Source organism: Ambystoma mexicanum, chromosome 13 (assembly GCF_040938575.1).
Source record: "Ambystoma mexicanum isolate Mex_15411 chromosome 13, UKY_AmexF1_1, whole genome shotgun sequence".
NCBI lineage: Eukaryota > Metazoa > Chordata > Amphibia > Caudata > Ambystomatidae > Ambystoma > Ambystoma mexicanum.
Window position 1 is genome coordinate 136054583 of NC_090938.1, and position 25126 is coordinate 136079708.

At 48.9% G+C, this 25126-nt stretch overlaps 1 protein-coding gene across 8 annotated transcripts in view; it reads right to left on the reverse strand.

Moving 5' to 3' along the window:
* Positions 1–25126, reverse strand: part of LOC138520978 (F-actin-monooxygenase MICAL3-like) — a 247756-nt gene that overhangs the window by 33710 nt on the left and 188920 nt on the right. For all 8 annotated transcript variants that reach the window (XM_069633453.1, XM_069633457.1, XM_069633459.1 and 5 more), the window contains exon 11: positions 24154–24241. In XM_069633453.1, the coding sequence (XP_069489554.1) occupies positions 24154–24241 (88 nt within the window). The remainder of the gene's footprint in view (positions 1–24153; positions 24242–25126) is intronic.

Here is a 25126-nt window from a genome sequence, read left to right on the forward strand (position 1 = left end):
CAAAACAATCTAACAAGCAGACGAGGCGCGTAAGCACACAGAGCCACATCCGCACAATCAGGTATGCAAATACAGAAAGAATCATCTACACACCAGAACCGACCAAACACCAGCGCGAATGACAAAACACCACCATAAGCCATGAAGCAGACATCCGGTCAACTGCACAACACACACCGGCACATACACCACGTGACAAAAAGAGATGAGTCTTTGTGTTCCCTTCAAGTCTTTTTGTTGGACTTGCACACTGACAATACCGCTGCCTGATTTTATAAAAATGAAAACTTCGATTCCCCTGACCATGGCACGCCCAATTATCCAAAGCAATGTTTGGGTTTCCACTGAGTGGCTGACGTGACCCTAACCCACTATGTTTCTCGGTTTGAAGTGGGGAGTTACAACCAGAGGGGTACTCAGGATTGTCTAAGAAGTGGGCTCTGAAGCTAATGCAGTTGGGCCCACCGCAGTGATATTAACATCTGTAAACACCCACACAGGGCTGCTCAGTGGGCACTTCTAGATTTTGGGTGGTACCTGCCCGCTCAGGCCATACTCTGTGTACGACTCTGGTTACAACCCCAAAGAAACCACATTCTTCATCCACACCCTATGTCTCTCGCTCCTCCAACCCACTGCGCAGCAAAATCTTAATTTACCAGTTTCAATGCCAGGTGGTGCAGGGCTCTCCCACTCCTCTGTGTGCCGTGCCGCTTAAGGCACCATCACAGACCCCCCTCCCACCAACCACAGGCCTTCACTCCACCTGAAGCATAGTTGCCAGCCTGATCCATACCATTATGTCAGGGTTTATCCAGTCCTGGTATTTTCTTACATTCTGTGAATTCTAATGTCTAAAGCAGACCTACAATTCCTACAAGTCCCAGAATGCCAAGATCAAATAGGACTCCAGTCATGTTGGCAACCATGCCGAAGCCCATGTGAACTAAACAATCTAGTTGGTGGGCAGCAAGCCGCGATGGGCGCATAGGTTTTTATTTTTTAAACTTTCTTTATTGGCATAGCGAAAGAACAGACAATCAGCAAAGTGTACAAGGTAAATATGGAGGCAGGTACATGAGCGACTACATAATGCATGGTAGATACAAGCGGGGGTAGATGCCCAATCGAGCGGACACACAGGGCTCGGGGAAGGACTAGTTCACCTCACCAGGAGGGGGGTGGAAGACAACAGTTCTAGATCATCCTTGTTGTTCAGGTAGGTACAAAATTCTGACCACACATTCTTGGGACGAGAGGTCTGCGGGAGGGTGTTAATGTAGTCCTCTTCACACGTTTGAGTCCAGATGAGGGCCCTCAGCCACATTTCAAATGAGGGGGGTGGGGGGAACGGCGTTTCCAACATTGTAATATGCATTTTTTGGCCACTATGGTGGCGACATTCAGAAACCTGGACATTTTTCCCAATTCTGGACTATCCCAGAGGCCAAATAATACAGCTAGTGGTTCCGGAGAGATGGGGAATGCTGTGATTTCAGTGAGGGTGTCTATTATGGCCTTCCAGTATGGACCCAATGCATCACAGGACCAAAACATGTGCATATGATCCGCATCTAAAGATTTACATCTAGGGCAGGGGTGAGCCTGAGTGCGTGTAAACTTGTCCAGTGTGCGCAGAGTGTAGTACAGGCGATTTAGGAGCTTATATTGTATGCATCTGTATCTAGCATTAAAGGAGGTGGCGCGGGTGTGTACGCACATCTTCTTCCATATTGCGTCACTGATGGGGTGTCCCAGTTCATCGCTCCATAGATCGCGCGCCGCACGTGGCAACTCTGTAGGGTTGGTCATCAGCATTTTATATAGGGAGGACACGATCCCTCTAGCTCTGGCTGAGTTAGCTGTATAGTGTATCTCCGGCGAGTCTGGGGGCTCATCAGGGTGTGAGGGCCAGCAGGCTCGAAACGCTGCTCTCAGCCTGAAATATTGCAGTAGCTCTAGCGCAGTGCCAGAGTGGCCCCGACGCCATGTTTGCGGAGTGATGAACTTCCCTTCGGGATAGAAATCGGTCAAGGCCAGATATCCCAAGTCATACGAGTGTTTCATTAGGAGTTTATCATGTGTGGGGGTGAGGCCTGGGAAGTGCCAAATGGGCAACCATTTATAGTATGGGTGAAGGCCGGGTTGTGAGTGTAGTATTTGTTTCCACGCCATGATTGTGGCCACCATGGGGTCGGCCTGGGCATCAGTATGAAATGTGTGGTGGAGTATAAGAGAGAGGGCGTTAACCTCCTCGCCTGCTAGCTTCTCAAGCTTCACATGTGGGGGGACGGGGGTCAGTGAACGTGTACCAGTATGTGGCGTGTTGGGCCTGTGCGGCAGTCCAGTATTTTGCGAAGTCAGGAGTGGTGAAGCCCCCTTCCTCGTATGGACGGGTCATATGCTGCCACTTCTTCCGGGCCGCACGGGAATGCCACAAAAATTGAGCGCAGAGAGTGTGCAGATTTCTGAAGTATCGCCTTCCAGGCCAGATCAGCACATTGACGAAGACGTAGAGCAATTTGGGGACAGTTATCATTTTAATTAGAGCCAGCCTGCCCGACAAGGAGAGTGGGAGGTTACGCCATCTGAACAGTTGGGCTTCAGCAAGCTGCGCCACAGCCCTGTAATTGTCAGCCAGTAGCGAACACTTGGTGAGGGATACCTGCACCCCGAGGTATCTGATACCCTTTGGTGACCAACAAAGGGGGAATTCACATGACGACTGTGTTGTGGTCGGTGTCAGCGGGAAAATGTCAGATTTGGTATAATTAATAGAAAAGCCTGAAAAAGTGCCAATTTTGGTAATGTCCCGTACGATCGGGTCCAGGTGGGTGGACGGATCCCTGATATAAAGTAGCACATCGTCTGCATACAGTGAAATGATCTCTGGGGTGTCGCGCAGACGTATACCTCTACGCGTGTGTTTGTCTCTGACGCTGTCAGCCATGGGTTCGATAGCAAGTGCAAAAAGTATCGGGGAGAACGGGCATCCCTGGCGGGTACCTCTATGGAAGACAAAGGGGGCCGAGGTCCTGGTGTTGACCAGGACTCTGGCTATGGGGTGTTTGTAGAGCAGCTTGATATATGACATCATGCGAGGGCCAATTCCCATTTTATCGAGTAACGCCCACATGTATTGCCACGACACCATATCGAATGCCTTCTGGGCATCAAGGGTGACCGCTACTGCGTTTGCATTGGGGTCAATTCTGTCCAAGACATTAAACAAGCGGCGGATATTGAGCGCTGTGGACCTACCGGGCACAAAACCACTTTGATCGGGATGGACTAAGTGTGTCATAATAGGGAGGAATCTATTGGCGATAATCTTGGCGAATATTTTCATGTCGGTGTTGATCAAAGAGAGGGGTCTGTAAGAGCCACATTCGTCCAGCGGTTTGCCAGGTTTGGGAAGCATAGTTATGAGCGCCTCAAGCATGGATTGGGGCAGGGTGTGCAGTCTTAGTGCCTCATTCCAGACCTCGAAGAGTCTGGGTGCCAGGATTGCTACATGCTCTCGATAGAACTCGGCGGCGTCCGTGTCTTGTAAACTATGTTCCTGCTGGGGGCTGTATATAGTTTTGTAGAACGCAGTGAACATCGCGAGAATGTCCTGGTCAGACCAGCACAGGGTGTCGTCTGGTTTTTGATACAGTCAATGCGAGTCCTGCCCCCCTCCATGCGGACCAGCCTGGACAGCGTCCTCCCCGGTCTGTGGCCCTCACCATATTTTCTGGCTGCTACGGAACGGGCATAGCACTGGACCTCCCTTTGGGCGTGGGACTCAAATGCTTCCAATTCTGCTCTGATCTGTGCCAGTGTGGTCGGGGAAGGGGCAGCAGCATATTCTTTCTTTCTTTCTTTCAAGTTCCTTTAGTTTTGCCTCCGACCGTTGCGGGCTACTTTTGATGGCTTTGAGGACCCCGGCTTCTCTAGAAATGCACATCCCCCTAATGAAGACCTTGAATGCCTCCCATAGCACCCCGTCAGAGGTATCCCGCCTGTTGTTTCAGTCAAAGAAGGTGTTAATATCAACCAGGATATCAGCTTTGAAGACTATGTCCCGTAGGGCCTCAGCCTTGAATCTCCAAGGGGAGCGGGGGTGGGGGGGGCGGTCCTGTCCCAATGCTATACGTAGTGTTACCGGTGAGTGATCCGATAGTGTGCGTGGTAGTATGTTGGACTCCGTGACCCTGCCCACCATGCAGCCTGATATGAGAAAGATCTATCCTGGAATGGCTATCGTGCACCGATGAGTAAAAAGTGTACTTTCTAGACTGTTGGCTGAGAGCTCTCTGTACATCAGTAAGACCAAGTGTGTTCATGTGCGCCAGTAGCTTATGAGCGGCACGTGATGGGGCTCTGCGGGAGGTACCGGATCTGTCTAGGTCGCTGTCTAGGATTAAATTCATATCACCCCCCCATAGAACCGGGATACTAATGTACTTTATAAGTATGCTGGTGATGGCGTCGAAGAACTCTGGAGCGTCAAAATTAGGGGCGTATGTATTGACAAGGTGGCATTCCACGTTGGCGAGCAAGCAGTGAAGTATTACAAATCTACCCTCGGGGTCAACATGGCTGGTGCGCAATGAGAATTTGACTGATTAGCGTCAGCACCCCCCTGGACTGGGTTGAGTATTTCGTGTAGTACCTGTTGTTGCCCCACGTCAGGGCGAGGTATGTCGCTAGGTGCCCCAGGGCGTGAGTTTCTTGGAGAAGGAGAATCTTAATGCCATGCCTCTGGGAATAGGCAGTTATCTTGCGGGCTTTGGTGAAGTTGCTCAGTCCATCGAATATAGTGTACATTCCCATGTCGTAGTCTGCGTTCACCACCCGTATAGATGTAGTGCGCTGACGTCTTGCACCTCTTTGCCATGCCTTTTACTTTAAACACAACCCCAACTACGCCCCCCCCACCCTCACTGCCCAACCACAACATGCAGTGCAGTCCCCCAACCCTAGAACACAAGAGCCGCCAACCGGGCAGAATCCCACCAAGAGGTGAGGGCCGAAGGGCCAAATCCATTGTGGATTAGTCCACATTCCCGGCCAACAGGGGCAAAACATAAGGAGTAACCAAATGAAAACAAACGTTGCAATTGCAGTGGAGAGCGCTAGTGCCGTGCGGCCCGCAACTTAAGTATGATGTGGGGTAGCATTGCCCTCCCAGTGATGTTACTGCGGTAGACTGATCTTGTGATCGGCCTCTGAAACCAGAGGGCGCCCTCAGGCCAGGCAGCAGAGTAGGAGAAGGAGGGTCGCAAGGCTAACCCCAGGCACCAAGATGAGGAGGGAGAGTGTGAGTCGTCTAGGAGCCAGCCCGCAACCCAATGTATGTGATAGGAGGCCATATCTGCAGAGTGAACGAAGACTGTTTGCCATTAACACATCGAAAGATAAGGATCAGTGGCCATGATGTGACATTCCGGCCCGTACTGTTCATGATCAGTCACCGTTGGGGGGGGTCATTCCTTGGCCCATATAGCGGTATCTGCAATTCGATGAATTTCACTGCTTGTCCGGGACTGTGAAGAAATATAGCTTGCCATTGTAGGTAATTTTCAGCCTCGCCGGGAACGGTGTCCTGTCAATTGGTCGACTGCAATTTGGTCGACACCATTTGGTCGAATGCCAAATGGTCGAATTTTTTTTTTTTAATTTATATATATTTTTTGTGGGTTTTCGTGTGGGGAAAGAAAAAAAAAAGAAAAAAAGGGGCATTCGACCAAATGGTGTCGACCAATTGTCCTGTCGACCAAATGTTTTCGACCAATTGACTGGTAACCGCCGGGAACAGAATGGCGTAGGGGATGTTGCGCTCCCTGAGCAGCTTCTTCACGCCGAGGAATTTGCGCCTCTCCTGCTGCACCGCAATTGAAAAGTCAGGAAGATTCTGATAGTGTGGGCCTCAAATCGTAGTTCTCCCTTCTCCCGGGACAGGCGGAGGATGAGGTCCCTGTCGCGATAATTTAGTATCTTAGCGATAATGGGCCTGGGAATGTCGCACGGTCTAGGGCGAGGTGATAGGACCCGATGGGCTCGCTCCACTGTGAAATACGGTGAAAGATCAGGATTGTCCAGCAGGTCTTTAAGTAGTTTTTCAACTGCATTCTCCATCCGCCCCTTAAGGGTGTTCTCGGCAACCCAGAGAATGCGCAGGTTGTTTCTGCGGGAGCGAGACTACAAATCGTCACATTTCGCCTTGACGTTTTTCATTTCCCGCGGCAGGGAAGCCACAGTGTCTAGGAGCGCATGGATTCCGCCTTTGTTGAGCAAAATTCTATTCTCGGCCTCAGTGATCCTGGAACCCGCCTGGTCCACTCGAGTCTTAAGTGAGGCAACATTCGCATTGATGTCATCGAGCTTTACGTGAAAAACGGTGAAGTATTTGGCCATGCATTCCATTAAGAGTGGTGAGATCAGGCGCTGTGACACTGCGGTGAGGGCCCAGGTCAGGTGCGTCTTGGGAGGATGACGCTTGGTCTGACTCAGCTTGAGGGACCGTTTTGGTGAACTTGTCCATGGTGCCCCCGTGGGTAGCGCTCTTAGATCTGCCTGGCATTTTGTCGGCGGAGGTCTGGAAGTTGGAGAGGGATGCTGGCGGGGGGAGGGCGATGAAGCGAGTAGGTGTAGGTCTCAGCTGGGCCACAAGCCCTCACCTAATGACTCTGCCCCAGCTCTGTGTGGAGACCGCAGCATAGGTGGCCAAGCCCAGCAGCAAGGTGGTTTCGGGTGGGTGTCGCCCCTGGGCGGTTGCAGATTGTAAGGTGGCCTGGCCTCAGTCAGTTTGTATGGGGGAGCCCCACACTTGGCAGGCTGGTGTGTAGTGGGGCCCATGTATAGCAGAAAAGGCACCGCTGGGTCCACAATGAAGGCAGCGCACACGGGCGCACGTGGAATGGGCAGCCGTAGGGAGGGGGGGCGAATGCCGCACTCACCACCCCCCCGCTCCTCACCTGAATCCCCGCTCTGGGTGAAAACGACTGTCGCAGTAAATATGAGGCCGCGGGCAGCCCGATGAGGGATTCCCCGGAGGGGGTGAGGGTGGAGAGCGCGCTCCAGCACAGGCCCAGAACGCGGCTATGTCCGCCGCGGCTCACTTGCAGGAAGCACCCTCGGCCAGCAGTGTTGAGCTCCCGCGGTGCGCCTCAGGTTCCTCAGCGATGCACAAAGGGAGGGGGGCCGGGCCGTTCCTCCGGCCGACCCGGTGCAGGCCCAGGAAGGTGTTCACAGCGGAGGGGGCCGGATGCCGAAGCGCGCAGCGGCCCCTTTTTGATATGCGGTGGAGGGAACGGGACGCCTCCACAGCCGCCACAGCGCGGCCTCGGGAAGGGGATCCTGGCGAGAGAGGCTGGCCGACGGTCGCACGCCGGCGAGTCCCGCACCCGGCCAGCAGCTCCCAGGGGTTGGAGCTGGGTCCCCGAAGGTCGAAACGGCCCCAAATTCTCACAGAGCACGGCCACGGGTGTGCACAGTGCCTCAGCGAAGTACCGGTGTCATATAGCAAGGAGGACCGCAGATGTTCAAGGATTAGTGCCTGCGACGCACAGAGCTGAGAGGCTAGGTAGCCATCTTGGGCTGCTCCACAGTGCCACCTCCTGGGCGCATACATTCTAACTCCAGATTCACCTATCAAAAATGCTGATTTTTTAAATTTACTATCTCCTTCTTGAAATCACCCTAATGCCAATGCAATTTAATGGGGAAAAAAAACTTTATCCCACTTTCCAAGTCAAAATCTCCCTCCCAGGTGATCCAAATGTTAGGCTATCCTCGGGAGGCCCACATAGATGCTAGCATAATGGCGTGGGCACTCAATGTCATGTCAACTGCAGTATTTCCTAATAAACACAAAATATGGACCATGGATTGGAGTACTTCAGTCATTGCAGTGGCCAGATAAATGACATTAAAGATGCGCAAACCTGTGGATCTGGACTCGGCGAAGATGGGTGAAGCCAAACAGGCTATCATAGACCAACACGAAAACACCAGCACAAGTGCACACATCAGCAGGCAGGCATCAACCAACCCCACAAAGAAAGCAGCACTATAAACTAGACTGTGCATAGGAGCCACTCAGAGATCAAACCTTGTGAAACCCACATCAAGTCAATTACAGACTCACATCAGCATACACACCACCACAGAACAATCCACCACCACCAGCACATATTCAAAAACATGATCACGCTCTGGCATAGTTACAATCTATCCCAAGCATCTATCCCTGAGCACTTGAACACGACCAAGAGTCCAAAGGGCAGTCATGGGGCCTCATTACGAGTCCGGCGGTAACCATGCCTGAAATTCCGGCAGGTTACTGCCGGACTCGTATTACCATTCCGCCTCCGTGATTCCCAGAATTACCGGGGCATTACGACCCCGATGACCTGGGAATTCCAGAGGCGGAATTTGGTAAATCCCCATTCCCATTGAGTCCTGTAGGACTCAATGGGAATGGGGAAGTGGAAACACCGGCACCATCTCGTGATGGTGCCGGTGTTTCCACGTCCGCCTGCAGGTGGGTGGTGTTAAAGCCGCCAGGTCAGACCTGGCGGGAATGACACCTCCACCTGCAGGACTCGAGATCACCCAGTCCGGAAACAACGGTGGCGGCGGGTTTACCACCACCGTTATTTCCAGACCGGGTGACTCGTAATGAGGCCCATGGGGTCTGTCTTTCAGCCACGTATGTGAATCCACAAAGATGCAGCACATATATGAACAGCCTTCAAAATGGTGGCACTGTGCGAAAGCAGACTGATATGTTGCACATATGATGTTCTAATCAGTTTCAAGGGGAAAGCAGAAATACGCTATAACCGAACTTCGAAAGTACAAGATGATCATGGAACCATTTTGTGGACAAATGTGGTTTTAAGTTAAAAAAATAAAATAAATTATCCTAGAGGCCCAGCAGTAATGAGATGGTCTCCAATAAAAAGCAAGCCCAGGTTTTAAAACTGTACTTACCAACAATGCACAACCGTTCAGCTTGGCATAGGTAGGGCTGGTGATAGCACATGAAGATGTCATAGAGGTTTGCTGCACTGCACATCCAGACAACACGCAGTAGTTCGGGGAGGTGAATAATATACGGTTCCCATCATGAACATTCCAGGAGGCTTGCCACCCATTAAAATGATCAGCACATGGGATTTATAGGGCTCCAAGACTGGAGCACAAGGCAACTATGCGGTGAAGACCAGGTTTGATGGGGAAAGCAGAAGTAGCGCTAATCAAGACGGAGTGGATCAAGCCCGGTGAGGTTTATGGTGTTAAGAAGAGGATTACCCACATTCAGATATTATGACATTTCTTAAACTTTCAAGACTGAAGGACCTCTGTTGCCTACAGATCTTGTTGTGCAGTTCATGGAAATAATGGTTCGCATTTAGGTCAGAATAATTTGTTTTTTAAATCACTTAGGGACATCCCTTAGAGAGAGGATTCATGATTTAGTATTCCTTCACCAAATGATTTTGTCGGAACGACTCAGGGAAAGTATGATTGTAGAGGCTGGCAGTGTTCCCAAATGAAAGCCACGTGTCCCAGCAACACTATTTCAGTTAACATGTGTAGACATTTTGGATTATTTGTAACATAATTATTTGAGTGTAGCACATGATATGACATTATATGCTTCGCTTGTGTCTTTCCATATCCTTTTCCCCTTAAGAACCTTACCCTAATACTCTCTACCTTGGGTTTGGACTGGAATTCTGAGGTGCTGAAAATATCCAGACCATCAACCTGGGTCCAAAAGGAGCCATTTGTACTCAGAGCACAGCCACATTTGGATTCTCCTGATGTGACCGCTCTACTCTTTCACAACCTCTGCGACTCTTGCTCACCATCCTTCCCCCTGCCCTCAACCTATTCAGCGGGCGCACCCTGGATGCACTCATCTCAGCTGATATCCCCTTCTCAGACCCTCTCACTACTCCTTTCTCCTGGTCTGACCAATCTCTCCTCTGCTCCCATCTGGAGCTACGGGGCCTCCTGGCTAAGCCTCTGCCCACACTGCCAGTCTCATTCTCTGTCATTCGACCTATGAAGCATATGTCAGTAGCTGCTTTTGCCACCACCTTCTCCCCCCCAACCCTACTATTCACTCTCACACTGACTCAACTCTTGCTAACCTTCAACTCTCCATCTCCAACACCCTTGACATCCTTGCCCCTGCCATGAGCATCCGCATGAAACCGGCTTCCAAGTGCAATAGTTGGTATGATTCCGACTTAGCCTGGATGAAACGCAAGTGCAAAGTTGCAGAACAGAAGTGGCTGGCTTCTAGCACATCCTCTGACAAACTGGCCTGCCACCTGCTCCAAAGGCAATATAGACTCTATCCACTCCAAGAAAGAGGCCCATATCCAATCCCACATCTCTGGAGCCACAAACAACACGGCTTAACTTTTCAAAATCTGCAAGGACCTAGCCAATCCTACTGCAGACTCCACTTCTCCTCTTCCTTCTCAGACTCTCTGGGTGAGGTTGACCACCCATTTCACAACCAATGCCCAGGACATTCTGTCCTCTCACTCCTCTACCCCCCTCCTTTCCCTGCCTGCATGCAGGCTTCTCCTGCCCGCCCCCCTCCACCCTCCTACTTTACTCCTTCTCGCCCATAGCACCGGGTGAGGTCTCCAAGACAGTCTGCTCTGTGAAAGTCTCCTCCAAACAGGTTCTTCCCTTCTCCTCTCGAACTGACAACATTGCCTCTCTTGCTCCCTCCTTGGCTGAGTTCTGTAACCACCCCTTTGCCACTGGTTCCTTCCCTTCACCCCTCGAGCACTTCCTTGTGCACCACCTCCTAAAAAAGCTCTCTGCAGACTCTTCCTGTCTAGTTAACTACTGCCATATCTCCACTACCGCTTTCCTGTGCAAACTCCTGGAGAAGTTGGTCATTTCCCAACTAATTCATCACACCGAATCTGTTGGCTGCCTTCATGACCACCAGTAAGGCTTCAGAGCAGCCAGAGGCAAGGAAACTGCTCTCCTGAACACCTATGAAGACCTGCTCTCAATCTCAACTCCAACTCTCCTTCCGCCCTTATTATCCTTGATCTGTCCGCTGCCTTTAACACAGCCATTAAAACAGCCATTAACACGGCAATCATTCCATCCTCACAAATAGGCTCCATGATACCCTGGGTGTCACGGACCAGGCACTGGATTGGTTAACCTCTTTCCTCTCGAATCAGCCCTCACAAGTTCAACTGTGCTCCTTTCTCTCCTCTACCTCACTCTCGACCTGCAGCGTCCCACAGGGCTCCATCCTCTCACCGTGGCTTTTCAACATTTACCTTGTCCCCCTTGCTCTCCACCTTCTCTCCCATTTCCAGTGTTATGCTGAAAACACACAGCTTTCCTGTACGCTTCCCTCTTCCTCCTCTTTCATTCCTGACTGACTGCTATTCAGGCATGGTCTGCTGATAATGATCTCTGTCTTAACGCCAGTAAGACTGAGATTATTCTCATTGGGAACCCTACTCTCTCCTTCCCACCTACACTCTGGCTGCCCTCTTTGGGCCCCCCCCCACCCTTGTGTGAGGCTAAAAACGTGGGTGTCCTCTTCAAATCCTCTCTCCTTCTCATCTCGTATCACTGACTTTGCCTAGAAGGCCCACCATCAGCTTCACCATCTCAGAGGCGTTCTCCCTTTCCTCACCTTCCCCCAGAAACTCAACATCTCCAGAGCTCTGGTTCTCACAATGCTTGATTATTGCAAAAGCCTCTTCCTCAATCTCGCTCTCTTCTCACTCCGCCCTCTCCAACTAATCCAAAATAGGACTGCAAGACTTGGCCTCAAGTCTAGGGACAGCATCTCTACAGCCCAAAAATCTCTCCACTGGCTGCCGGTGGTTGCAAGGATATAATTCAAGACCCTCTGCATCATCCACACGGCTTTCTAGGGCCTGGGACCTCGCTACATTCAATTCTCTCTCCCGAAATACCCCCAGCTAGAGTGCTTCGGTCTTCTAGCTCCAACTCTCTGCAGATCAGACGTTTCCCCAAGCAGAGAGTGGGGGGTAGATCTCTCTCTTCAGCAGGGGTCTCCCTCTGGAGTGGCCTCCCTGCTTCTCTCGCCTTGAGCCGGATCTCCTTAAGTTCTGGAAGTTCCTCAAGACCTTCCTTTTCTCCTCCTCCTTCTCTCTCTCCCCCTCCCCTGCTAGTCTCCTCTTGCTGCTACGACTGAATGCCTGTGTCCCTCATGAGTCTCTGGGGTCAGACTGTCCTTCCTCCTGTCTCCTCTTCTCACCCCTTCATGTCGGCACTTGCTCTCGTGCTCCCTTCCCTGACTTGCCTTCCGAGGCTGTTCCCCCAACCCGCACTATTACCCTACCCCTGGCTTCACCTGGCACTAACCCACCTGGGCACCCCTTTGCACTTGCCCATCCCCCTGGGTCCCCTCCCTCCAGCACTTTTCCCCTTAAGCCTCCCCCTATCCCATCCCTTTCCCTGACCCTTACCCCTGCTTCACTACTTACTTCACTTGCACGCACGATCCGAATGTCACATGGCCTCGTAGCACCATTATTGTTGTTTTCTTTTATGTCTCCCCCACCCCCCTATTTTGACTTGTGGCGCCTGGAAACACTTAAAGAAGATGCCATTTGCAAGCTCAACCACGAGATGGCGAACCTCTGACGTGACTAAGAAATCAATATACAATGGCTTTGCTTGGCAAAACTAAAATGCCATGTTGGGGATATCTTGTCACAAAATAACATCAAGAATAATTTCGTGATGCTGTATTTCCATGTGTTCACGTCTTGTGAGGTCAATTCTGCAACTGTGGATAAGAAAGTAATCACTGCGAGCAAAGAAAATAAATATTTAGATCCCTTGGGAGGAAGGTCTTATGCTTGCAACTTCGAATTTTGTGCGTCTACATGCATCCATTGACCATACTTTAGATATGCAAACATGTTTGGGATACATTTTTTGAAACATATTGATTTTGGAGATTATTGCCTTTAGTTTAAATACTAAGGTGTTGGGGAGATGTATCCGTTTTATGCCTAATCCCCTCTGCCAGTGAAACCCCCGGCACTTGTTGCTGGACTTCTGGACCTTTTTCTTTCTATCCTGAATGAGGGGAGCCTTTTTTCCAATCGTTCGTTCTTATGCGCTCTGACTTTTGTGAACGCTGTTCTTTTTGCATTACCTTATGCTTTCGTCCATATCTCTTAAATTAATATGTGTTTCACTTTTGTTCATCATTTAAATAATGGCTACGCCCAAAAACTGGTTGGGCCCCTGAGAATCAAAAATTAGAGTGGTTCATTTAGGGGACTCTCCATTTTGTGTTAATCACTTTTGCAGCACACAGCACCTATGTGCAGTGTTCTTGGGATCCCTTTGGGTTCTCCTTTTCATACTCTTCGAATATCCTTAAAAACTACTGTTGTTTAAGGATCGAGGGATACTTTGTATCCTTCCTAAAACACTATTGAGAGATTAGCATACCCCACCTTATGTGGAGTGCTTCTCTGCTCCTGTGACTTTTTAGTCACAGTGGCAATCCTAGTTACGGCTGGTGGCAGTGGACGTGTTCTATCAACTATTACAGCAGCCTGTGCACAACATGGTCACCTACATTCTAACATAGCGGGCTCCTTTCTTTTTTTGCCATTTCTCATGTGGTTGCCCTTGGTTAGCCCTTTTTCTACCATTCTCGGAGGGGGATGTCTGTGTGTGAGTTTTACCTTTGGCAGGAATCCTTGGGTGTCCCTGCCTAGGCTACAGTGCGTCTGTGAAGGCAGGAAGCAGGGGAGGAGTTTAAACTCTCCCCATGCTTTGTCTGCCAGAGTGCATGACTGGAACCAGTTCCCACTGGGGGGCTGGTTGTCCTGATTGGACAGCCTCCCACCCCTTTCTTTAAACTGCTGGGAGAGTTTGCAGAGGAGAGAATGGGAAATCCGAATAAAAGGTGAGGTACCTGAGGCAGAAGGCAAGTCGACCACTGGAACAGAAGATTCAAAGCTAGAGACGAACATAGATGCCTGCAGACCATTCCTGTAACCATGAAGCGACCACTGCTATCCTGACCCCGTTTTCTTATTGACAGAGGAGCTCTGAAGAGGACAACTCCTTCCGTTTGGCTGGTGGGACCAACCAGCCCCAAGACGAACTCCATCCCCCGAGGTGCTGTGACCTTCCAGAGCTGCAAACCGCGAATACCAGGGGCGCTCCAGCCCATTTGCAGTGCAACATGTTTGCTATGATAAGATATGATAGTTTATTTATAACGCGCTTAATACCCAGAAGTGCGGACCCCGGGGATCGAACTTGTGCTGCTCGTGTCGTCTTGCTTCCAAGGCGAGCACGTTGCCCCTGAGCTATCCTCCCGAGACGTTCAGAGGTAGAATCCGCCCAGAACTTTGGTGAGCTCCAGTTGGACCTCCAGAGGCACAATACCACTCATGTAAGTGATCTATACAGAGTACAGGAATGCAGATCAACCGTCCATTTACCGTCCTTAGTTGGAGCAGATAAAACGGTATCAAAACCGCAGACTGACATGGGAGACCAAAGAAATGCTTGCTGACGGTGCGTTCTCGCGACTGCTGCTGTGACATCCCATTCAGAGTCCTTCCTTTCATCAACAGACCGAGGAATCATGACATCGGGTCTGTTGCTGCTGCACAGGAAAGAATCCGGCTGCACTGATTTCTTTTAACCTAAGGTATTGTGTGGCTAAAGGTAGAATTTACCTTAATCCAAAGAGTCATTCCAGTGTGACTGGCAAGCATAACAAGGTGTTTGGGTGTCCACCCAAACCTCTGGCCCAGGCTTAACAGCCAGCCTCTGTCCTAGTAGGGAGTCATTTGCAGGGTCCCTTTAACTTGAGTTATCTCGCTAAGCATTTTTATTTAAGTGGCTAAAGTATCCTCAGGGGCTTTGCCTTTCTAGCTGCTACATAAGACTTTTGTTCCACTCCTAAACTGACTTTTGGAATGTTAGGGATTGGACTGCCAAAGCCCTAGATCGCCTTGAAAAGTGTTGCTATAAAGTGAATTTTTGTGTGACTAACCTTGCTTTTCCTTCCCACAGACTTTGTCTGATGTGACTTTATTACCTGAATGCAATTACTGTTTCCCTGTAATCAATGTGAGTGCACAGCACTACTAGTAATACGGTAGAACTGTCATTAGTGTCATTCTCTGTAACAATTGTACCCGCAAACAACTACCATTGAAGCAGTCACCTTTGAAAAGTATTGTGAATAATTCTTATGTGCATTAGTTAGTTTAGTAGAGTATTTACTTACATGCCTTGTGCATATAAAATAAATATATTTTAATATAACTGTCAGTGTGTAAGAGCTTCTGTAGACTATTGTATTGACTGTTCAGTGTACTTACCTGCGGCTCACATCCTCCTCGTAAGATAAGCCTGACTGCTCTGCTATTCTACCAGAACCGTTGGGTCGTGCAGACTTTTTTTTTTTAAACTTTCTTTATTGGTTTTCAATATATTAACAAACCTTAAACTTTATCATATGCTGCATATGTAACTCACATCCACAATTTCCCCCCTTCCCACCCTCCTCCCCCTCCATCCCCGAAGACCACGGTCAACTTAACAGTCCTAATCAAGCCGGTTTAATGACCAGGGCTGACCGATCCCTCTGAGGAGTCGTCAGCCGCTCTGAGGTGGAGCAATGGTACAGTCAGCGACACCCAGCGGTGTAATTCCTCACTGGAGCCATGCCTCTGTTCGTGGATTGCGGTTTCCCATGCTCCGGTCTCGGCAGCTATCCACTTCGTAAGGTCACCCCACCACTGCGCTTCGATCGGGCCCCTGGGGCTCTTCCAACCCATGGCTATGCGTCTTTTCGCAGTGATATAAATTAAGTCTCTGAGCCTGTTTAGAGGCTTGTTTTTGTGGTTGCGCCTGTATCTGCCCAAGATACAGGCCGCAGGATCGTGCACTTCCAGTTCAATGTCTACCTTTGCCACCCTTCCCTGTACCTGTGTCCAAAAGGTGCGCATCACTGGGCAACTCCAGAACATGCGAGTCATTCCCACCCTCGGCTCGTTGCATTTGGGGCATAGCTGGATTGTAGCGCCCTTGAAATTTGATATTGTTTCCGGAGTTAGGTAGGCCCTGTTGGTGATGTACAATTGGATGAGTTGTAAACGGGCGTTTCTGGAGGTTTTCTTGTGGTAGGCGGTTACCTTCTCCCATTCTTTGTCCTCAAATTCTAGGCCTAGTTCGTTTTTACCACTTTCCTCTGCTTCTAAGCTCCTTCCTGGTCGTGCCCAACATTAAGGCTTCATAGAGCCGCGAGGTTTCATGGCCTCCTTCGGCAGTGTTTAACATTGTTTCTATGACTTCGTTGTCCGTTGCTAGGATGGCAGCCCCAGGCCATCTGTCCTTTATAGCCTGCATTACTGCTCTGTGGAGTAGGAATTGGCCTGCTGGTAGCTCCGTGGTCTTGCAGAAGTCGGAGAATGTTAGGATTTTCTTGGTCCTGAACCAGGTCTCCTAGGGTAGCCACACCACAGGGTTCCCATTTCCACTTGGACCCATGGGCGATGGGCCATGATTGCCGCTATGGGGATTTGTGGGGAATATGGGTCTACGGACCCCACTGTTCCGCAAGCTCTTTTCCAGAGCTGGGTTCCAAGCTTGGCTAGGTATGGATAGTGCCTTAGGGCTCCCTCCTTGGCCCAGAGTAGGTCTCTGAGTAAGAGGCCGGTCAGAGCTGGCTGGAGGAGTCTGGTGTCTGTAGTGATCTCGTCGGCCATCCATCGCATCACGTGTCTTAGCTGGCTTGCAAGGTAGTACAGTTCGAAGTTGGGGACTTTCAATCCTCCCCTCTCATAGGGTCTTTGGAGTGTCTCCAGCGCCACCCTGTGCCTGCCTCCCTGCCAGAGGAACCGCCTGCATAATTTATTAATGTCTCTAAAGAAGGAGGGGGGGGGGGGATGTTGAAGGGGACATTGGTACAATTGTGTAATCGGCGGGGAAGTGCTACCATCTTGAGGAGACCCGCCATCCCGGCCATAGAGAGCGGAAGCTTACCCCAGAAATCCATGGATTTTGCCAGGCTATCTTTAGCTCTAACTGTATTGAGGGTGTGCTCTGTATATGGGTTTCGGTGTATAGTGATTCCCAGGTATTTAAAGGAGGTCACCTGCCATTGAAGATCTAAGAGGGGCAGGGATCTGAAGTCTTCCCTGTATAGTGCAGCTAGTGGGTAGAGGCAGGACTTGTCTTTGTTAATCCAGATTCCCGTGTGATTGTAGAATCCTTCTAGGGTTTCTAGAATGTAGGGCAGGAGGTGTTCGGGATTGTGTAAGTATAATAATGTATCGTCAGCGTACATGGAGACAAGGTGGGTCACCTTGTCAATCTCAATGCCCCCATCTCCGTATTCCTGTCTAAGGTATGCGGCCACGGGTTCGGTGGGGATGATATATAGCATCGGGACAGTGGGCATCCCTGGCGGGTGCCTCTGTGGAGGGACCACCTATCAGAGTATGTCTTGTTAGTTCGCACCCTGGCGGTTGGGTTGGTGTAAACCAATTTGGTCCATTTCAAAAAGACTGGTCCTATCCCCATCTAGCCTGCGGGTGGACTTTAGGACAACTTATGCAACACAATGTGTTTCTTTTAAATGGTGTATATTACAGGCAATTGAGGGGCGCCACCATGGGAACTACTTTGGCTTCATCATACGGCAACCTCACCATGGGGTGGTGGGAGAACTTCATTGTATGGTCGGGGGAAAATGCCTTGTAAACTGAGCGAGTGGTGACATGGCTGCGCTATACTGATTGGTTTATAATTTGGAGTGAAAATGAAATAGATTGAATTTTGTTCATATTCTGAACAATAATATACCCAATCTCAGATTCTCAGTAAAAAAGAGATTGGGCCTCATTACGACCCTGGCGGAAATCGTGGCGCCAAATGCACCATGGAGCACGGCGGAAAGCTGCCGATAGCGCCATGGGGGTTGGCGGATTTACCGCCCCATTCCGAGGTTGGCGGGGCGGTAAATCCCCATTCCCCATTTTACCCTTCCCCATTCCCATGTTTGCCCCATAGGGTATAATGGGAGTGGGGAAGGCGTTAATTACGCCACCGTAACATACGGTGGCGTAATTAACAACAAGGTCCCGTAGCGCCATGGATTTCTCCGCCCGGAAAAACCAGGCGGAAAACGCTCCATGGCGCTACGGGAACTCGTAGTGGGGCGGACGGGTCCGCCGCGAATACCGCTGGCGTAAACCCACTCCGCCAGGGTCGTAATGAGGCCCATTGTGTTTTTGGATGTCCTTGTGTGACTAGAGAATGAGGGGTTGGTCACCGGTCTATATAGAAAACCGACCATCTCTAACCTCACTCTGCATGCCGACAGTAATTATACAACGCTCAGTTCAAAACATAGCATCCCTCATGGAGGAGAGTTTATCAGGCTCGGGCAGAATTGCTCAGAAAGTCAGACTTTGGCAAAGAAAGTTCCAATACTGCCAGATGTTTCTATAGTCGTTGGAACTCAAAGAAGGTTTTCAAAAAAGCATATCTCAGAGCTTGATCACTTATTCCTGACCAGCTGATGACTACCACATTTGGACACCGACTCGGGCGAGAGTGATGGAAACAAGATTCATTGTCACGTTTTTTTACCGAATAACCACAAATATGTAAAACAGTACAAAAGCAGGGCCACGTGTTGCAAACCAATAAGAACTCATCATGGATACTGCCCAGCCATCCATGTGTTACATACCGTAAAGCCCCCTCCTTGAAAGACAATCGTCTCTAGTTTTCTACCATCTAAAGAAATCAGAGCATTTAGTGTAGTCGGCTGATTAAATTGGGACTTGGCTTCCTTGGCCCAGCCATCCATGTGTTACATACCGTAAAGCCCCCTCCTTGAAAGACAATCGTCTCTAGTTTTCTACCATCTAAAGAAATCAGAGAATTTAGTGTAGTCGGCTGATTAAATTGGGACTTGGCTTCCTTAAATGCATGAAATGCAAGGCTTGCGTGTATGCGACTCCTTGTGACACTTATGTTCATCCAGTTTTAGGATCGGCACTAACCATCCAACAAAGGATCACCTGTGAGACTGAATTTGTGGTCTACATAGTTCCATGCCAGTGCCAGAAATGGTATGTTGGCAGTACCACCTGCAGACTTTGCATACCTCCACATATTTGAGCCATAAAGAATGGGGACTATACATGCCCCACGGCCAAGCACCTTCACAAACAATATGAGGGGAAACTACAGGGTGTCAACTTCTTTGGTATCATTCAAGTCTCCCACCATCCTCGTGGGGGTGACCGAACATTCAAGTTATGCCAGCAAGAGACTAAAATTATTTTACATTTTAAAACCAAGGCCCCAAAAGGGACACAGTATTGACAAAGAACTGTATACGTTTTTGGGCTCCTAAATAGATAGAAGAACTCCACGTTATATTATTGGCATTTTCATTAGATTTCCTTTTTGTTTCCGAGTAAATTAGTGAGCCAGTAGAACTATTGATTGTTCTTGCGACTAGTAAGACACTGGAAATGCTCGTTTCCTCTTTTGTAGTAATTCATTTTGCTTTGCTCTACTTTTATCTTGCTTTCCTGTTCCATTAGTGTACGCTTCTTGCACTTGGACTTTGTATATGCGCACTTGCACTTTGTATAAGCGCACTTGCACTTTCCTCATGTAAGCTGCTTACTCCAAAGTCAGGCGCAGCTCATTGATATGGGGGGGCCACTGGTGCTATTAAGCTAAATGATGGCTGCCCATTGCATTACACTGAGATTGGGCACTTAACCCTCTCTGCCAGATTTGAGCCGGGTTCCTTGTACACATTCTTGTTGGGATAGCCCGATTTGTGGTGATTAAGCGCAGCATCGTATTTTCCGGCCGGATATCCCTGTCTAAGTTCAATGCACTATACAATGTACTGCCTTTGATGGGATTAATCAGTCATTTATGGCATTCAGTAATGTTATTAAATACTCAATCATCTATTTGAGATCCTGTGAGGGTACTTGAAGGTGTTTTACCAAAATATTGCATTATGCACTCTGCACTTTATTCCGCATCGATTTACCTCCTATGAAGCACGCCTTTACTTTCCATCCCTTTCAAATTGTATTATTCTGGCATTCTTGCACTTTATCCTCCATACACCTGTCTTGGGAGATGGCAATTGCACAATGCACTTTAATGGGCTACATTACCTAAATTGTTCATTTGATAATTCATCAAGAATGTAAAATGCAGGACCAACTATTCTTTGTTGAGGACCACATGACATTGCCAACAAATTTCATGTGAATTGCAAACGTTACCATTGCATTTTCATTTTCCATTTGCTGACCAATCAGGATGCTCGGAACACTGGCTGTATTGTATGGTACAAGCCTGCATTACGAGCAGCCTTGGTGCTGCTGGCCACTGACCCCTGCCCTTCCCTGCTCCTCCTTCCTTTCCCCGCCCTCCCCTCTAAGCACCCGTGTAGTCACCTACCCGGGTGCTAACAGTGTGTTTTGTCCCCCCCCCCGCAAATAAATTGCACTAGTGCGATAGTGATCTGTTTTTGGTTCCCTATAAACAACATAGCCCATAAAGTTTCTGCCCGCTCTACTGTTGTGTCCGTTACCCAATGGAGAATTGTCAGTTTGAGCGAGCTCACACATTCCATAGCGCCACCTAGTAGCCATCGCTGGAAGTTCACCTCCAGTTCGGAACCACAACAGCAAGGCATTGTGGGCATGCAAATTACAGTTCATTTGCATAGCCACCATGCCTAATTTGCATATCCACAATGCCTTGGTGATGTGGCTCAGAACTGGAGGTGAATTTCCAGCGATGGCTACTAGGTGGTGTTGTGCAACGTGGGTACTCGCTCAAATTGACTGTCCTACTTTCACATTTCAAATGAAAAGGGTTTTTTCAAGCCTTTTTAAACCTACCATAACTAATATAGTCCCAGATGCGTCCCTTCTCCCCATAGGGGAATTTACCCTTTGAGGGTAGGCTACAAAAGACCCTGTGTAGGGTCTGGGCAACTGGGACCTCACTAAGAGTGACTCCCCTCTTGGGGACATGGACTCCCATTTCCAAATGGAACTCCCCGTTCAATCCACCTTGTCTGCGAATATGGAAAAGACTTGTATATCTCCTGTAACCACAGTATTTTACAAAAGATCCTTCTTTACCTCTTGTGGCTGAAGGTAATGCTGAACCCAACCTGAATGCCCCAATCAACTAAGAAAGACATTGTTCAATTGTTTCTTTGACGTGTATAAGAAGAGGACGGATCGTAAACCAGAGGGAGACTCCTGCAGAGGAAGTGGGACGGACATCCTGGAGGGGCGGAGCCAGCGGAAGCAAGTAAGGCGAGTGAAACACTAACTGAATGCAAGGTTTGGTGCTCTATCTTACCTCGAAGCCCAGATCAGAACGGGAGCAAAGATTGAAAGCATTGTCGAGTGGCACAATGACCGAGGAAATGTCGTGGCCCAGGAGGCTGATAACAGATGCTAAGACCAGAGGTCTGAGGGAGCCCGGAACCAAGACCTCTGTACAAGTCAGACAGTAGCTACAGAGATACCAAGCTACGGGGAGAACCAATGAGGTTTCAGGAGACATACCACTACAAGGAACGAACATTGCGACTGATAGCTGGGGAACACATCCAATTTATGAGATCCTGAGAAAGTCAAGTGTGCAAATGCCCCATAAAAGGGTGTGTGAGAGTAATAAAAACGTTGTAAACATTTACTGGAAAAGCTCTTCCTGTTACAGGAGCCTGAGAAATCACAGTACGCAATGAATGCATGAAAGGGCGGAAAGAAGGAGATCTGAATAATTGAATTAAGGCCAAGTAATCCAGAAAGATTGCAAACTTTGGATCACCACCTCATCCAAAATAACTTTGAAAGAAAAGACGCTGTCTGATGGGTGCAGGACTTTGGGGGAGTCCCAGCACCTCAAAGGAAGAAAGGACAGAAAAAATGTTTGGGGTGTGTTCCCAAGCAATGCCAGTGGAATGGAATTGTTGCATAAAGAAACCGTTTTCTTTATTAAGCGGAGAGGCTGCAAAGCTGAACTTGGTACCAGGGCTGGAAAGTACATCCTGCTAGGAAAAGGGAACTTTGGGAGACTGAAACCAAGTCAAGTATAAACTGGGCCAGGCAGAAGCCCTGCTGGGGCTAATGCACAAAGCCGCCTCCCCTTTTCTATAGTGGTACAGCCAGTTAGCTGGGTAGGATTCGGACTAAAGAGCTTTCATTTGGACGTTAGCCTCCATCCTTAGTTTGGTTTTGTTAGACAGGGAACTTCCCTCCTAGAAATAGGGTAAGCTGGGCATTTGCTTCCCTTTCTTTTAATAAAAGCCTTGAAACATGACTCACAATCATACAAGTCCTTCTTCTGGTTCACCACAATATATAAATAAATTGTAAAAAACTAGGAACAGCATATAAACAAAGGACCGGCATTTCAGTTTTTTTATTTTTTAAATCAGGTCATAGCTTGGCTAGCAAGCAGTCTGGCAAGGATGCAACTCTCGAGTAGTTTTAGTTGGGTTAATGTGCACAAGTGGGTAAGCCCAAGAATGGTCAGAATGGCAAAACAGAAAAGAGGGCTCTGGGTTTCCCATTTGGCGTTGCTCTGTGTCTCTTCATATAAAGTTACTCTGCTGGGCATCCTTTGCGTTGCTGTTCTGCCTCCGCGGATGACACCATGGCAGGGCAGCGATGCTCGGGCGCTTTAGAAGTCCTTGTTGAAGTTTCAATGGAGAGGGTTCTGTAATGTCTCCCAGAGATCCGGTGGGCTAGAAGGGTCTTCAGGACCCTAGGTTTGGGTCCTGCTTAACTCACAGATTCAGGGATTTGAGCCTATTGCCACCCAACTCTTTCTCACTTGCCCCCTAACTAATTTACTGATCACTTGGCCTTGCGGCTCAACACTGTACTGAGTCGCTGTTCCTGGCATGGAATGTCGACTAACCTCCTCACCGTGCCACTACAGGCTCATTCCGCCTCCATTCAGACAACCGATAGGTGGAGATATACTTCAATCCGTTACTGACCTCTTATGGGAATTCTCCGCTCCTACTCTTTCCTGTTCATCACTCCTTTCAGCTTTCTCACAGCTCACCCCTCCTCCTTCAGGATCTTCTCTCCATCCTCCTTATAATCCCCCCACTTTCTTCTCTGATCCCTGCTCTTTACCACCACCAATCTTCTCTCCTCCCATTTAATGGCCATCTTCCAAAACCTATTTTCTCTCCTCTCCTCCAGTGGCTCTGATCCATTCTGCCTTCCCACCTCCTTCTGCCCTTTTCTTCCTCCTGCACCTCTAGATCTTTCTCTACTTCCTTCTCTTTCATTAACTCTGCCTCCTCCTGCACCTTTGGCTTTCTCCACACCATCCACGTCCACCCATCGATCCCCATCGCTGTGGACACTGCCTCCCATCTCTCGGCCTCAGTTTCTAACCCTCCGCAACCACCTTTTATGCTTCTGGCATACACAAAATCTGTTTGGCTACGACCCAGTTTCACAGTCCACTCCCAGCCCACAACCACCCTCCCTGATCTCAGCTTCTCTTCCCTTTCAGCCTCATTCAATCCACTGTTTACCAAACCCCCGTTACCGGCCATTTCCTACGTGAATTTACAATTGTGCTTGCAAGTTACCTGTGGAACACCTTATTGATATATGTATAACTCCCCAAATCAATGCAGCTGCCTTCATTTATACACACTTAGTGACATATGTATAACATTATGCCCCTTGCACAGTGTGCCGACGCCCGTTGGGCTCTTGCCAGCACTCAATAATACTATATATATATATATCTCCTGCAATTCTTGAGACCTCTTGTTCAAATCTGACATGATCCTACTATGTACTTGGTCCTGCTCTAACTTACCAGCAAGCTTCAACATTCATATTTTTCATTTTTCTTACTCATAGAATCTAAAGACATAGGGCCAAAATGATTCAACGCAAGCTGGTATAGGTATTTGATAATAGGAACAGGAACGAGGCCGCTTCCGACTCACATTAACCCATCGATATAGCTATTTGATAATAATTTGCATTATGCTCCCACACACACACACCGACAACCTTACACACCCATGTACGCCCTTACCTTGTCTCGAGAACATGGACCTTTTAGCGTTCGTCTCGGCCTTGCCATGGTCCCGCTCTGTGTGGCCTGTATCGTAGAGGTGACGCACCTGGTGGAAATAAGTGGACAATTACTGTCAAACATCTGCTACTATCCAGTAGACTGACTTTTATACTCCTTTAACTCTTCATACCCCACATGACCCTCCACACTTTTCCGTTTGCTCACACCCTTCATGCAATTTCTTCTTTTGTATTAAAAGCGGGGCGAGCTCTGGAGCATCGTTTGCAATTAAATGAAGGGGGATCCTGAACCAGAACTCCTTGCAGTCAGATAAGCACATGCAGCTTGGTGTCTAGACTTGACCCACTAAGCACCAGCTGTGTTCCTGGAGGTCCAAAAGCAGCTAACTTCACAAATGGTTGGCTTTTGGGTCCAACAGTACTGTAATTTAATGGATTTTAATGTAGGACGGGAGCGCTACAGAATCTGATCCCTGCTCCCGACAGTGGTAGAACCACCTTTTCAGGGATAGGCACTTGCAACTGGGCATTGCATGAAGCCTGGGATGAGAAATGCTTATGAGAAGGTTCCTTCTGGCAGTTCACCCTGAAGCTCTGTTCCAGCCCAGAGGAATCACAGTGAGGATCTGCCGGTTCGATGCCTCTTGCGAACAGAGGGCACTGGTCAAACAACTGGATACTGAAAAAAGCTCATGAGAATGAGTCGGATTCAAAGAATTGGTACCCTGGGCATTAAAGGGACATCCACAGTATGGTGAAGCTTCAAATTCTTTCAGGACACCATACTATGGAAAAGAAAAAAGAGATCACAACTAACCAATCCCAAACCACAAGGCAGAAGGGACACAAAAGTTCCCAACAGAGGACTCCATGAAACAAAAGCCTCCATTTCTGAGTACAACCAGGTGTGGACTTTGTAAAACAAACTAAGTAGCCAAAGAGTCAATACCTTGGGCTCCCAAAAAGTAACA